Source organism: Rhagoletis zephyria, unplaced genomic scaffold (genome assembly GCF_001687245.7).
Source record: "Rhagoletis zephyria isolate East Lansing unplaced genomic scaffold, Rhagoletis_zephyria_1.1 Rzeph_scaffold_01089, whole genome shotgun sequence".
Lineage (NCBI taxonomy): Eukaryota > Metazoa > Arthropoda > Insecta > Diptera > Tephritidae > Rhagoletis > Rhagoletis zephyria.
This window is the reverse complement of record NW_016158173.1, coordinates 130089-147167: the sequence shown is the minus strand read 5'-3', so window position 1 is coordinate 147167 and position 17079 is coordinate 130089. Positions and strand designations below refer to the sequence as shown.

General features: G+C 40.0%; 1 protein-coding gene across 1 annotated transcript in view; it reads right to left on the bottom strand.

The window, feature by feature from the left end:
• Positions 1-263: 263 nt before the first annotated feature.
• The window catches only part of LOC108362752 (uncharacterized), a gene marked incomplete at its 3' end in the record, with an annotated part of 38813 nt that continues 21997 nt past the window's right edge, over positions 264-17079 (bottom strand). The window contains exons 2-3 of the mRNA XM_017615874.1: positions 591-9372; positions 264-293 (exon numbers count right to left, since the gene is read on the bottom strand). Of these exons, the coding sequence (XP_017471363.1) occupies positions 264-293; positions 591-9257 (8697 nt within the window). The remainder of the gene's footprint in view (positions 294-590; positions 9373-17079) is intronic.

Sequence of the window (17079 nt, the reverse complement as noted above, 5' to 3'; positions counted from 1 at the left end):
CTTCCTGCAAATACATTAGAATTTACGAAAGGAATTTCACTACTAATTGCCTACTTTGAGTACTTTTCTACTACCATTTTCGCAACAAGGGATTGCATTCTTGCCCTGTCCTCTGTCCTTCGTAAATGCAACCTTTTGTAAGGGAGTGTCAAACCGCAGCTGTCAATAATTATCTAACCTTGTATTATTGAATCATGCAAGAAATCTAACTACAAGTGGGTTATTTTTTTATCAGTTGATAATTTTTTTCTGCATGAATTGATTTTTTTTTTAATATGTAACAAACATGGAATCTGAAAAGAAAGGAAAAAACGGAAAAAATATCAAAAATTTAATCTTAAAAACCGTTTTCTTATAAAATAAAACTATCCAAATCGGAACCGATAAAAAACTAGTTGCAAAGTAATGCACTGGGCGACAATTGCCACCGCCAATGACATCGCCGTGACAGTTGAAAGCATTGCTTGGGTATTGAGATAGAACTCGTACTGTCAGCAAGAGGTCTAGTTCTATGCTAGTAAGATTTTCTGCAGGGTTTTATGCGTACGTATGTATATGTTAGAATTTATGCGTATGAACATGATTCTTACCTTTTCTCGATCTTTGGTAAGTTCATCATCTTTAATTTTGTCCTGATTAATTTTTTCTTCGATTTTACGTTCTTTGAGTGTTTTCAAAAGCTTCCATTTGCTACTTCCGAGTACAGATGCGTTGCCGTTAGTTACCTGAGTGCCACTACTCTCAATACTAGAATCATGACTTATGAGTCGTGATGGTGGTTTCGATGGCTCTATTTGAGTTTCTGTTTCTATTTCTTTTCCCGCCTGGAGTAGAGGCGACTGCGTACTGTCTGTAGCTTCAACCGAAATATGATTAGCATGTTTATGAGCGGAATGAGCATCACTACTTTGTGAAGCATTCATAATTTCTTGAACTTCTCCATTGACTATTTCCGTTCGTCTATGATTATCTTTGAATGCTTGGTAGTTAGGTGCAGTCTTGTATGTTAGCTGGTCGCCCTCCAATTCCTCACTTAGTTCAGCTGGCGTATCTGGACCAAGTGTGGCACCGGATGACATACTCAGATTTTTAAACTCTTCATCATCGATATTTTCATCAATCGCAACTACTTTATCATCAGTTGACGACTGCATAGCTTCGGTTATTTGCAATTCATTTGGCACAATTTCGCCATAGAATTCGGGTTCATGTGGAATTGCTCGTGTCATAGATGCACGCTTGTGCTTGTCACTACTGCTACTTCCACGTATTTGAGCCGGTTTTACCTTCTCTTTATAGCGTTTCATAGCGCTCGCAGCTTCCTCTTCGGATGAATATGAGGAGCTTGCTGAATGATGCAACTCGTGGCTCGCTTCATTATCTAAACAACTGTCGTTCGTACGACGCCTGTCCCGTCGTTTTCTAAAACGTTTCTGAGGCACCGCACGCTCAACACTTGCCACATTCTGTGTCTGCAGTTGAAGCTGACGCTGTTGCCGCCGCTGACATTTCTCGAAATCATGCCGGGCAGCTTCTTCGATGCTCTCCATGGCGTGCAATGGGTTAAATTCATCCAAAGCAACACTGCTGGCAGCATTGACACCCGCGTATTTATCCGCATCAATATCCGAATATTTGCGTTGCAGATCATCGCCATTAGCATCTTGCCACGCACTATGCATATCCGTCACTTTTGTTACTCGTTCGAACGTATTTACGCTTGATTTTGTTGAGCTTCGCCGCTGGAAATGCTGCCGTTTTGGTGGAGCTTTGGTGGCTTCCTCGGACTTGGAATCATCAGTAGCTGGTAGTTGCTTGGCAACATATTTCAATTCTCTCAAAACTTCAAACATAAGTTGTTTTACACTTTCATCTGGCTCATATTTGTCAGACAACAACTCGCTTTCACCATCTTCATACTTTCTGCCGTCGCAATTGTAATATCCAGCTGTGCTCTTTAGCGCTAGCTGATCGATTTGTGAGAACAATTGAGAATTGTCGACTGTAGCAGCTGCAGCGGAAGCTTCGGCTTGTACCTCAGCTTTGCGTTGTTGTTCCAACACTTCCAACTGCCGCAATTCATAGCAAAAGTATTCATCGTCTGTATCAATGCTGTCTTCGGTGCTTTGCCGACGTGACGACGATAAGGTGCGGTATGAATGTTGGCTACGGTTATCGTCATCTTCGTGTAATCCCCCTGCTGGTACGTCGAGCGATTGTTGTGTTAGAATATTTCGTTGACCTTGCCCATTTAGCGTGTACTCCATGCCAGGGATTGTGCTCATACTAGCCAGATCGGAATTATTGTTCAATTTTGTTATTAGCAACTGGGGTGCTTCATTGCCGACTGTCGACGATGAGCAACCTGCTTGTATTTCTGGCTGCATGATGTCACCTCTATCGCTGTAATCGAATTCCTCGTCATCTACGAAAACGGAGGCACTTTTATGCAGCTGAGTTTTTGCTAAAGGGCAGGAGCCGGGTATTGATTCTTCAGGTGTAGCAGGTGTGAAAAGAGCATCGTTTGTTGGTTGGTGTTGGTATTGATGCTGGCGTCTAATGTCGCTCATAACCGGAAACAGGCTCCCTTTATTATTGGTAATTATTTGTTCCGTTTTTTCGTCCGCTACTTTTGGTGGTGACTGTGAGACACTGCCTTCTTTTTCTACGCCAGTTTTTGGCACTTCTGTGTGACTTAATTTGCATATTTGAGGGAACATACTCATTGCTATTGCATCGATATCTTCTTCAATTTCATTTCCTTGATAGTCATTTGTCCCATAGTGTTGATCATTCGTGTCACAGAATTCGTCAACTTCTCCATAAGAAGGCACGTCTTCTTCATAGTCATCTTCTTCGTCCTGTTCTCTGGACTCCTCTTCTTGTTTAGTTAGTTTGGTATCCGTTTGTTGGTTTGGTTGTTGTTGCTGTTTCTGGTGCAGTATCTTCATGTGCTGTGTATCGTGTTTCTGAAGCTGCAACTTTTGAGCCTCGAATGCGTTAACATCATAATCATCAAAAGGCTTGCCATCGGACACAACCGCATTTAATTCTCCAGTATCACTCACTATTGAGTCTTCGTTGTCGGAAGATGTGAAACTGGGCAAATCTGCTTCGGTATCCGAGACACTACCCACTATCGCCGTCGCCATTGTACCACCACCACCACTACTCCCTGGCACAAAGCTGTGCCGCCGGTATGTTTTGGCTTTATGCATGAAATTATTCACGGTCACCGAAAACTTAGAGCGAGTCTTGTGACCCTTGCCGGCTATTATCTTCTTAATGCTGGTACCGCTGGCTAAACCGGTGGCAGCAGTTGCGGATGATGTAGATGTGCTGGCAACCGTGCGAGTGCCCGGATGCGTAGCACGCTGCACCAGCTGCAAAGGCAATTTGTGAAGACGCTTTGAAAAGTCGAAGCTGCCCCCCAAATGCTTTATTCCACGCTGCTGCCTTTTGGCTGACGACGTCGGTGCCGGGCCCGTCATGTTATACATCATGGACTCTGACACATCCCTGCCATTAGGCTCGGTGTGGGAATCGGAAACACTGGGTGTGATGTAACCAGCAACAGAGGGGTAAGAGCCAGCCTGGCCACGAGATTGAATTTTACTGCCGCACGCGTCATTCTCATATCCAGTGGGTAATGACTGCGAACGGCCGTATCTTGATGACCGTTTCAATTTGAAATTTTCCGGTAAGAAATGAGTGAGCTTATTCCAAACCTTAGGGTGCTTATGGAGTATCGGCTGCCCACCAGCAACAGCGTTGTTCACACTGCCACTCAAAGTAGGCATACCGCCAGCCAACCCAACTGCGCCAGAAGACGCCGAGGACAAAGTCATGTTTTGGGAAGTCGCACCATCACGCGCTACAACGCCACCAAAATGAGAGGTATTTGAATCTAGCAGAACAGATGAATCTGAGGCGATAAGATGATGTGAATTGGAAGGCAGTTGTTGTAGTACATAAGCCCGACTGTCGAGCAAACTATTTCTTTCCTGCGTCTGCTGATTGCACAATTCGTAGGTGGCTGGTGTTGTTCGTCGTTGTGTCTGTAACAAATGCTGCTGCTGTTGTTGTGGTGTCTTTCGTGGCGGTTCACTTGGCGATGACGACGCATCAGCATAACCAACGCCAGTTACACATCTGTAAGATTGGTGACGCTGCTGCTGTTGATTTTGAAATCGCCGATAGTCAAAGTTGTTCTTGCCCATATAATCCAAGTTTTTGCTGCTGTTATAATCGGCAATGCCATTAGAAGTTGGATAGTATACTAGACGATCTGTGAGATATCGCCTACGTGTTTGAGTCTCACGCAATTCACCTTTATCACTGGAAGTATCTTCGTGGGAATCGATAAAAACATCCCTCTCACCTTTAGAAGACTCTGCATGAACGGGTGTGCGCAAGAGATCCGGAATGCGGTGGTTTTGTTCGACGAATCCGCTAGCAGTTGTAGCAAGGTTCTGCTGATTTTGTGGTTGTTGCTGCTGCTGTTGCTGATCCCAGGCAAGCATTTCATCCACAGTTCGAATATTCTCATCCAAGGCATCATTTTTCAATATATTGAAAATTGACTTGTGCTCGTATACCGAACAAATGGGCATGTTCTTTGATAGTTCCCGTATGTAGTTCAGATTCTCTTCGCTAAACATGTAGTCTTTTTCTGTTGGTTGTAGAGCTTTATGTTGTTGTTTGTGCGATTGAGATTGTGGCTTTTGGTGGGGAATTTGATGTTGCACCTGTGTTGGTAGCTGCATTGTTTTATCGTGCGTGTTTGAAAACGTAGCAATAGTTGAGCTGATTATTGTTGGTATGACGGAACAAGCTGTGGTTATGGTGACGGCTCGTGTTGTAGTCACCAATTCAGAGTCAGCACTACCAATATTTAAAAGCATATCATTGACATCATGACCCACATCAAGTCTGCCACTGGGATCTCCCATTAAGCCATTACTATCCAAGTTTAATAAGTGGCAGTTGTTCGAGGGCACCGCTTCAGCCATTAGGAGCTGCATGCCTATATTAATGCCTTGATACTTGCTAAGGAAGGGATTACATATATCACCACTACTAGCAACACTACTGCTTCCTGCAGCGCACACAGGAGAATTGGGTGATTTTTCCCAGCTAGATAAGCCGCTCATAGACGAAAGCCCAGAATCAGATTTTGTCGGTTTTGGCGAGCCGCCGGCATGTTGAAGCTGCTGATGAGCGCCACTATACGCTGCTGCATGCGCTTGCTGGTGAAAAGGATTCAAGGATCGCATTGATGGTATTGAATCGTCAACAACGGCGTTATCATTTTCACTAAATTCATTCGACACTTCAGGATGGGCATCATTCGGTGCTGGTGGTGGGGGACTTTGGGAACCGCCCACACCGGCTAAGAGAATACCGTCAATGTCCACAGCCAAAATGTCTTGATATGCATTTGTTTTGTGGTGTTGATCGGGATTTTGCAAATGTAGCAAGAAGAGCATGCTGTTATGTCGCTCTAAGCTGCGCTTCAGCGATTTAATGTACTCATCGTTGTTGTAAAGATTTGTCGCAGAGGTCGCCCGACCGAACGGCTGCGATATACAGCTTTCACTTGTCCTGTTTCTAGTCGTGCCTGTGGATGTTTGTAAAAGCATGCGCTCCAACTCTATGTCCATGTCGGCCAAATAGTTGTCCGTACACAAGAAGTTGGAATATGACTGTCGTAGCTCAATGCCGGTGCAGCTAACGATGTCAGCACTGCTGCCACTCGTGCTAGCGGCGGGGTCATGCAACTTTTTAAGGCGCATTTTATGCTCCTGTGTTTCTAGTATTTTCAGCTGCTCATCTAAATTGGAATTATTGCGTAATAAGTGCGCACTATAGTCGAAATGTGCTTTATTACTGGCACTGTTTTTAATATTAATGTGCTGTTCAAGCGAGGATTTATTTTCCACAAGTTTATCTTTTTTATCGTTTGTGTGCGTAAAGTCCGGCACGCATTCCAGTGATGCTTTGTGATGCTTAAAGGCTCCTTTTTTAGATTTTCCATTTTTTTTCGACGATTTAGCTGTTGACGTCGTGGTAAACGCAGTCTCTTTGTTGTCGCCAGAGACTTCCCCTGCTGCTTTCATCAAGGTTAACTCAGCGTCAGCCAGGTACTTTCGCTTGTAGTCATCGAACGAATTCCCAACCAACTTTTTCAGCGTATCAATATTCCTTGCCAATTTATTCATCACTGTCTCGAATTTGCGCTGCTTGTCGTTGCCTAGTGCCCGCATTTCCTCAGCCATTGTAACGGGATTTAGAAGCAGGAGCAGAAGGTTTTTATTGAATTTATGGATCTTTTCGAAAAAAGCGGCCTCCTTTTTCACTAACTGCCGCAATTTAAGTATTTGTGCACCGTTCAGTACTTGCAAGTCTTGAATTTTGTTTATCTCCATGAGCAGTATCTCGCCTGTACTATCGAGAAGCACAGTTTTATCCTCATTTAATTGCGAAAAGAAGTGGTCTTGACCGTGAAATTGTGTGCCAATACCGCTGTTCTCTTCCTCCGACGACGAAGCGGTTGAGCGTCGATCGCCTATATAAGGACCAGTTGTTATATTGATACTGCTGAAGAGATCGACAGATGTGCAAGCGCATGTTTGCGTTTTCCCATTATCCCCTGCTGATTTTGCGGCCTCTGCCAATGCACTCTTCAAGTTGTTCAACATTTCCATTTCATCTTTATGATGTTTTTTTTTCTTTTGCTTCTTGCTATCCTTCATCTTTTTCGCAACTGTTGACGTTGTTGTTGACACTAAGTTTGTAGTTGTCGTTGCTGCAGCCACGGAAGACATATTTTCCGATAGTTCATCGCGTGGACGCACAAGCACCTCTGGCGACTCTTCATTATCTTCGCGTATCATACCCAGCGCGGAGTTCGTGCACGTACCCAAGCCGCCTAGTATGTGTTCGTGTGTAGCCTCGGATTGCTGCAGTAGCCGCTCCACATTTGAGATTTCAGTTGTCAGATTATTATCACGATACGCCTCGTTAAGTTTTTTGTAAAATTCTTCGTTCATTTCATTGTTGTGGCCAATGTTTCCAGCCGCCTCCTCGCATGTCCCTCCCGTATCCTCTATGGCCACATCAATTTGCCCGCCCTCGCCATGTTTAGAGGCCGCTTTCCGAAAAAACTTCACCTGCTCAACAAAATCAATCAAAGGCAAATCAATATCGGTCACATTTCCAGTTGATATGCCTCCAACACTCCCTTCGGCGGGTAAATCGCTAAATAGTTGCGGTCTTATGTGTGCCAGTGAGTGTGCCTTTTTCAGTGAGCTATCTGTCGCGATTGTCGAGCCGAAAACCTCTCCATACGCAAAAGGTAAGCTCTGCATGCTACCGCTCACCTTGTACTGCTGCAGACGATCGATTTTCTCATCGCCTCCACCGCCGGATGAAAGCTTATCCAGTAACTGACGGCTATTCAAGAACTGCGGCAGCAGTTGGCCTTTAGCGTCGTTTTCTTGCATTTTCTGCTGCTCGTAAATAAGTATATCTGAGTCCGAATACAGTTTGTGTCGTGACATTGTTGCTGCGGTAATTGCAGCAGCTTCTTCTTGGTGCTTCCTCTGCTCGACATGGCCCAGAGTTGAAAGCGATCCACTAAGTCCGTCATGGTGCGCAAGCTGCGACAGTGCTGTGTTTGCGTCGTCGCCCACTTCAAAGCGGCCAGAGTGTTGCAAATTTTCCTGTTCGCCAAGTGGGTACATCATATACGCGGGTTTTGTTTCTCCGAAATGGCCGCTGTATATTAGGCTCGTTTGCTGTTGCAGCAACTTGTCCAGTGCGTCCAACTCACTATCCATGCGTACAGCTTCCAAAGCATCTAAGGTGTCATTTTTTAGTTCCTGCAATAGATTACTGTATTGCTTCGAAGTGCCTTCCATGTCTATATCTTGCAGCAGAGCAGCAGCAGAGTTGTTCAGTAGAATGGCCTGCTGCTCGGCTTCAACTAAATTTGACATCAACAACTGTTCATCGCGCAAGAGGTAGTCAAAAGGTGAGCGACGCTGTTCGGCAACCACATCGCTGTCCATAAAGCCTAAATGTGACTCACACTCGGCAATCAGCTGCTGGCTTTGATTGAGTTGTAGCTGCTGTTTACGCTGATGTTCTTGCTTCAGTGCGATCAAGCCCATTAAATTACTAACAACCGATTGCTGCTCAACCGATATCTTCTCGAGTTTCTCCAATCGCGCCCAAATTTTACCATACTCGCCGGAGAGCAAATCGAGAGAACGCCAAGCAAATTTCAATTCAGTCTCCAAGAGACTAATGCGCGTGGCTATTTTCTCCATGTAATCGGATATTATGTAGTCGGAGTGCTGTTGTGAATTGTATAGCTGACAGAGTTGCTGTTCGCTGGTGATGGAAACCAAGCTACCTACATGGGGGCCAGCAGCAGTGGTGCTGCCGTTCATTTCAGCCAAAAGATTGGCATCAATACTGCAAGCGCTTACGTCACTTCCGTTGCCTATGCCATCGGGCTCATCAAGATTTCTCACGTTGTGAAGTTTATTTTCGTGCAAGGTGTTGGCATCACAGCTACCGTTGTTGTAATTGCTGTCGTTAATGTTGTTGAAATGACTTGGTAATTTCTTTTTATGATTGTAACTATAGCCATTATTGCTATTGATTGCATTGATACTGTTTCGTTGTTGTTGCTGTGTTTTATTTACTGAAAATACCTTCTGCATGGGATGGCAACTTTGCTCCTGCCGCTGCTTTTGTTGCAACTGCTGTTGTTGTTTATGTTGACTTGGTGGCATTTTAGCGGTGAGTTCTGCAAACTGTTGGTTTGAGTGTTTCAATGTCTCTTGAGAGACCATATTTCCATATTTAACTGATTGCTCTGATAGCAGTTGCAGCTGTAGTAGGTCTGACATATTCCTTGAATCCTGGCCATTAGATGATGTCGTAACAGTAATTTCTGTCGACATTCGATCTGTCTCTTGGTGCGCCTGTTGCTGCTGCTGTTGCTCTTGATAAGGCTTGCTCGTTAGGTATTTTTGTTGTTTTTGCTGATGTTTGGGGGAACTTCTTGCTACAGTGCCATACTGATGCATCTCTGTATCCTTTTGGTGCTCTTGCTGCAACTGTTGATCCTGTTCTTGTCTCTGTGGCTTCAACTGACTGTGGTACGGACTGTCATTGCCATCGATGTTCGTAGCACCAAGCATATATTTATGTAGCGGTTTTGGAGAGGCAGTCGTTAACGGCATGGCGGTAACTTTTTTGATTTATTTTTATTATTTTTCGATACTTATCTAAGTTAAATTCACAGAGATTAGTTGGATTGTCAATACTGAACTTTTTATCTATGGTTAAGTCAATACCCTTCAAATACAATAATATTTCGTAACTGTTCACGGTAATTTTAGACCACTAAAACTTGAGCTGCCATGTCGCCAAAACAAGCTGTATATATCGTACAGATGTATACCCCACTTCACTTAAATCGGCAAGTTTATTTCCTTCAAGAACCGACATGCAAGCATCGGATGGGCTTCGTTTTAATATCATTTTCAAGAGTAACCAATTAAAAAAAATCTTAAAAAAGGCACGATGCAAAATTTTAATTTTTTGTAGACTTTTGTTAAAGAACAAAAAAATCTTTTCTGATTCACTTGAATACGTACCGTACATAAGTTAATAAAATTGTTGTTTCAATGGGCCGAAAAAGTGCTCTTGAACTAAAATTACTGGATCTATGACTTTGTGTGCGAGCTTCCTCGTGTAAAATATAATAAAGTGTATTATTATTTGGAGTGCAATCACTCAATCCAATAAAGCTAAGTAAAAGTTATTATTATTGTGTTTTACATTGTTTTGAAGCAATTTAAATAAATTCCAATTATATACAAGTAATCTTGCCGACTCATCAGTTGCTATCACTGTTGTTGTGAAATAGTAAATCTTGTGGAACTGCATGTTTGTTTTTGTTTTTCCTTGTTTCTTTTGCTCTTTTTGTTTACTTGTTTTAGTAATTCTTGTCACAACTGTTTGCGTTGTGTTTACTGGGTGTCGTAATACAGTGATTTTCAAACTGTTCGCTACTTTCATTTAAAGCTAAGTACATCAGCTGATTTTAACTAACCTCCTAAACTGTTTAAGTATGTATTTTGTTTGCCTTTTTATTACTATAAGTATTATTAATTGTTCACTACGAAGTGCAACCTTGATAATTGCCAAGTTAAAAGCGAATCTGAACGCTTCTTATCGTGCTAGTTCTGTGATGGTATTTGCCATTTATGGCAAAGGTGTTCGCTGCTTAAAGCGCAGGTCAACCCAAGTTGATTTCTTTAAGTTGTCTAGGCAAACCAGAGGTAGGGAGAGAGTTGTCGGCGCTAACCGAAAAATTTAAGCATTATGAAAATGTGTTAAGGATATTCGTGTGTCAAAACGTAAGCGCCTTCATAGTCCGCCTAATGAAAGGATAGTCCTTCCACATCAGAACAATCTTCCGAATGACTTAATGTAACAAAGTCTGATTCTGCTTCTAATAATAACGAGCCTGACGTATCTTCCCCCGTTGAAGTTGTGCTATCGTCATCTAATCCTCCAAAGCTTACTCTACCCTCAATGAGTAAAGGCTTAGTAGTGCATTCTTTGCACTGCACTGCATAGCATATCATTTTACGTAGAAATCAAAAATCAACGGACTTCTTCAATAATGCTATGCGTTAGGTAACCACTTACACGCTTTAACAGCTTCCTTATGTGACAACTCTTATGCAATGCCAAGTATGCATAACTGAGCCTTAACTCAGTTATTCAACCCCTTCCGCCGGTAATCGAGTCAAATACGAGGAGACTGGTTGTGGTTCCATCCACAGTATATACAGTAATAAACCTTTTTGAGTACTCCTCGGGGGTAAAATCTTATCACGGTTGATAATGAGAAGGAGCATGAATTTTGTTGACTCAGAGTTGCATACAAAATTACTGTGGTATAAAAGGGAGCAACAACCATACCATGGCAGAACGGCAGAGGTAATTTTGTAAACAAATACTTTTCTTATCATTTTAAAGAGATAATTGCTATTTGTTTTCCAATATTCAGATATCCAGCTTGTAGCCAGAGGCAGTGGCATGTGAGGCTCACTAAAATCTACTCATCATATTGGAGCAGCTCCGGGTAATGAACCATTGAATGTGACCACCATACCCAACGCAGTCTCCAAGCAAATGCGTGCCCTGAATTTATACGGTAGCAATTCATAGCAATTGCTATTGTATGTGTGTATGATTCATATTTGTGGCTTTCTATACTTTGATGTTAAGTATGTTTGAGGAGTTCCGCTCAAACTTGGGTGTACTTAATGAGCTTTCAGGGCGGATGTGCTGGCAGGCAATGGAGTCTCTATAACTAAACAAACCTTGTTTTTTTTGGAATAAAGACTTAAATATATTCGGAAACTTGGAGTTTTCCTTGATAAATTCACAAAAGTCACATTTTTTAATAAAAAATACGATGTGACTTCCCAGTTTATAGAAACACAAGCGTTCATTATGTACTTGACTATTGATATTAATCTTAATTAAGCATTGATACTATACTTAACCTACACTTTGCTTATAAATAACACAATTATATATATTTTATCCTCGAAAACACCTTTTTCTAATCATGAGGCGAAATTCCCCACAGTAAGTGTTGCTGTCCGCGTAAAACGAAAACGCTGCACACAACCCAAAAGTACTCCTCGGGGACCGATTGGTGAAAAATTGTGAAAAGGTTTATTACTGTATATACTGTGGTTCCATCAAAGAAGTCTATATTGTCTCCAGATTTTCGAGGGATATATCCGAAGACAATATAAAGTTTTACATCTCGCCCAAAGTTAAAAATATCAACTTAAGTATCAGAAAATTTAACTTTAAATATGAAAGAAATATGTCTTCATTAAAATTGACGTTAATTTATAAACTTTTGACATGCTGCTTAGTAGTTCTTTTTGGCCCTCCGGAGCATTCGTTCGTGAATTCGAGTATAGGCCCAACAAAAATAATAATTTAGCAAACATCCCGCGTCAGAATACTGAATGAAAAGACTGATTACTAAATCTGCTTTAAGTATTTATTATCAAAACGTAAGAGGCTTAAATACTAAATTAACGAACTTATATCTTAATGGATTTGAATGCAATTATAATATAATTTCTTTCATTGAAACTTGGCTCAAACCTCACATTTACAATTCAGAGATTCTGTCAAATAATTATCATATCTACAGAAAAGATTGTGAGGACATAATCGGCGGCGGCGTACTCTCTGCTCTTCAATACCATCTGAAGAAGTAAGTCTTCCGCACATTGAATCTGCAGAATTCAAATGCATTCATGTACAGGTTGGAAGAGTTTACTTATTTAGCTCTATGCTATATTCATCCCCGATCTGACTTATCAGTGTATTCACAACATGTCTCTTTACTGAAATCAGTTCATTTAATGATTAAACCCTCTGATTCAATAATTGTGTTGAGTGACTTTAATTTACCAAATTGAACATCATTGACAATGATATCGTGTCTTTCTCATCTCGTGCGTGCAAAAACGTATTTTTTGAGGGGATGGCTGAGCTCTGCCTAAATCAAATTAACGTACTTCGCAATAAGTTTGGCAAAGTAAGTTGATGATGCATCTAAATCCGCTGTAAATAAGTGTGAACCGCTAGTTTTGCCCGAATATATCTACCACCCTGCTGTTGAGATATCTTACGAAATTATAAACGATGATCGCAATTGCGGTATCCATACATACGAACTAGGGATGTTGCGAATGTTGAATTTTGATAGGATGTTAAGTATTTTTAAACAACAATTAGAATCTAGCATAATGGCGAGATCGTTGTTTCAACAGCGCTTACAAGCCAAACTAGATGAGTCAGGTTTTTCTAAAGCCTTTTAAAAAGAATTCTTCATTCTCATTCCTTTGGCTGTTTCAGAATTTGGGGAATCTGTAACTTCATGAGCGTTTTTCGATTTTAGTTTTTGTAACTAATTTTTAATACTTTCTTCTGCGACTGGTTTGAACAACTTGTGCTTACAGCGAGCTAAATAGGTGGATATGGAAATAAGTTAAATATTATTTTGCACGAATGTAAATTTTGAACAAAATTCTGTTTTAAAAGTCGTGGCTGTCAGCGGAATCGGATCAGAATATTGTTATTTAAAAAAAAACACCCCGTTTTTCTATAAGCATTTGAATCTCAGATAGTTACGTAATTCTTATCTTATTAAAGGTCAGACCTATAATTTTTTAATTATTTATGCACCGATTCTCTTTATAGCCAGACGTTGACCATTTCTTCTGGAAATCCCTATTGAAGGAGCTTACTCTTTGACTTTAAATAGCAAAGAAGGGACAGTTTTACCACAGGAGTTTTTAGCCAAGGATCCAATGTATATTCCTACCAAAAATATATTGCACGGCAAGTAAACAAAATTACTATTCTTTAAATTTTTACTAAAAATAAATTCCCCCAAGATCCCCGTTTGAAATTATTGAAACGAATATATGTAACATCAAAAGCAAATCACGAAAATTTGGTTAAGAATTACAGTGCACACTTTCTTCTTTTGTGTCTAGTAGTTGTTTTAAGATTGGTCCAAAAAATCATAATAAAGAAAGAAACCAATGCAGGTATTTAAAGAAGAGAAAACAAAAAATATTGTTAAAAAGATTATGTTCTATTTGACGTACTTCAAAAGTCAAGCAGAAGTTGGAACTTGACTGCCCATTGATAGCTCGGTTATATAGCTTAAGAAATAATATGTCTAAATATATGTTTATCAATGTTGATAAATATGACATTTGACCAGTTTTGTTACACAAATACTCCCACGACTACAGGAAAAAATACTGGCTGTGTACAATTTGTCATTATGTTTGCTATATATACGTTTTATCGGAGATGTAGTGATATCCGAAATAACTGCTATAACTTCTACCGCTTAAGCATTGTTGTTTTTTCTGCTTTTGAATACATCTGCATACATCGATAGAGGAGTTACATACTTATATAAAAAATCGCATCTAAACAATCAGAGGTATGGAAGATATACTTTATATGACACCAATCTAAGTGATTTTCACCGCTATGTGATCGGTATGTAAACCGGTAACACAATTTATTGGGTTTAGTTTCGTACATAAAGGAGATATATGGCAAAAACTGGTATCTTAACAATCAGTGCTATAGGAGATAAAGCTTATACAGCATAGATTTTGACGATTTTCTCAGTAGACTTTGTATTATTATTTATAAAATATCTTACGAAATTTATCGGTTTTAGCTGTTCAAATAAAGGAGTTTTACAGTAAAATCCCATATCTGAACAATCAGATGTATGGAAGATATATGTTGTAGCCATCCGATCCTTGTTATTTTCACTGTAAGTATTCTGTTAATAATGAGTGAAAATGGTGCGAAATTTCATGTTCCTAGCTGCATAAATGGAGGAGTTATGATAAAAGACCTCATATCTGAACAATCAGTTGTATGGGGGCTGCAGGTTATAGTGACCCGATCTTTGTTATTTTCGCTGTAAGTCTTCTGTTGATAATGAGTGAAAACAGCGCGAAATTTCATGGTCCTAGCTACATAAATGGATGAATTATAACGAAAAATCTCATATCTGAACAATCAGTTGTATGGGAGCTATATGTTATAGTGGTCCGATTCTTCCGGTTCCGACAAATGATTAATACATTATAAAAATACACCCACCTACCAAATTTGATCCGGATATCTCGAAAACTGAGAGACTAGATTGCATACAAACAGACAGACAGACGGACAGACGGACATGGCTAAATCAACTCAGCTCGACGTTCTGATCATATAAGTTACATTTTCATGGGTCTATCTCTTTTTGTTCTGGTACTTACAAACATCGGACCAAAGTTATAATACCATTTCATGCTCATGAAAGGTATAAAAAATCAAAGAATTTAACTGTAACCTTCTAGAACGTCTTTAGATTTTACTTGCGCTAAATAATTTTGGCATGGTTGAAATGAGCGTAAAAAAGTATATTGATCTGCATTTTTCTTTTTTGCATAGCTGAAAGGTCGTTATTCTAGATTTGTTCCAGGAAATGACGAATAACTTAAACTAAAAATCTATATTTTTACNTATTTAATGTTCGGCTCCGCCCGCACTTAGACTTTCTTACTTGTTTATTTTGTGTTTCTAGCAGTAGACGGGTTTTCACAACGTTCCGAATAAGAACGTCAAGAATAGAAGAATAGACGAAGAATAAGAACGGCAGAAGAAGAAGAAGAATCTAAATGTTTTTTTTCTTAAATAAATGGCTAAAAATATTATCTAAATCTAAATTATGTATTCAAATCGATGTGTCCATTGAAACATATAATTTTTCGAATACGGAATAAAGCGAAAAAGAATGTTCCTTTTTCTCAAGTAGTTTTGCTCAGTGGCAATTTATACATTTTATGTAAGTAGTAGCGGCAGATTGGATGAACTAAATGCATTCATACATACATATTTATGTACAACTGTAGGTAATATAGTACGCGTCTTGCCAGGTAGGTTAAATGCGGGTGATAAACCCATGTAGCATAGTTAAATACTGTGTACATACCTACAATTAAAATGGTGAAAAATATTACAATTTCGACATGTGACTGGAAAAAAACTCTAAAATACACACAAATTGTGGTTTCCAAGACATGTACGAATTGATTAGCACAGCTGCATCCTTCAACTTGTTAACTCGCGGGAAATTCCCCGATTTGCAGGAATTTCGGTTTAAGTGGCAATCGGGGAATGAGCAATTTTTTCGGGGAACTGGGTGTGTTATTTTTATGTCTTAAAGTAACCAAATTAGACGGATATGTTAATTTTTAACAAGAGTTTTCCCAGATATAAACTATATACCAGATGAAAGCTAAGGTTTAGGGCTAGATTTGTGGAAATCTAGAATAAAATCGACTGACCAGTTTTTGAGAAACTGCCCAAAATGTATATTTTCAGCAGCCAGATTTTTAGTTTTCAGGCGATAACGTTATGACATGTTTATATTTTATAAATACAAAAGATAGCGTTAGATAGATGAAGACCCTTCTACTGATATCCACATCAATGACATAGAGTGAGTAGTGCGGCCTCAGTGGTAGTTTAAAAAATTGCCTTTTTTCGAATTTCAGGCAGCTGCCACGCCCACAAAGGCATACAAATCAAAACATCCTGGAACAAAACCTCCTTATTTTTTTTGTACTTTAATTCCTGAAAGTTTGAAAAAAATTGAAAAAATCTCGTAGTGGAGACACGAACCAAAACACATTTACCTCTATATCTTTCCGACTAGTAGCCGGAACTTAATAAATAAGGTATTGTTTGAAAGGTATTGACCTATAGAATAACACTGAATATATTGGGTGTACCCACATGCCCCCTTAAACCGGCAAAAGCAAAAAAACGTTTTTTGTTTCGCAACACTTTAGCCTAATTTTTAAGAATCCGGTTAATCATTTATGAAGCTTGAGTACATTTTCTGGACACACTCTGGAAGACCTTTCCAACGATATCTCAAACATGTCGATTGGCCGTCTGGATAAAAACTTCCAAATCTCGTGTATATATCAGCGAGTCATTTCAGCATGCTACTGTGGCTGCTTTCGTCACTCGCGCGCACTGCCGTGCACTGTGATAACCCCAAATCATTTTATCTCTATAAGGGATGCAAACGATGCATCGATGTTTCTGAAACATCGATAACATCGGCCAAAAAACCGATGTTTACCATCGATATTTGAAAATTACTCAACATCGTAAAATTGGCGATATATCGATGTCAATTTTAACGATGTTTTAAACATCGACTTTAGTTTCGGTTCAAAATTGCCATTGCGTTCACATCTTTATGTTATATTCTTTGGGCTCTGTCACACGGTCAGTATTTATTGACGTGATCCAAGTATCGCGATATTTATTGACGGTGTAGTATGCAGTATTGATGGATCGTGATCCATATCGCAAAATTTCTAAAAATTTTGAAATCTGGATCGCGGATCGCAA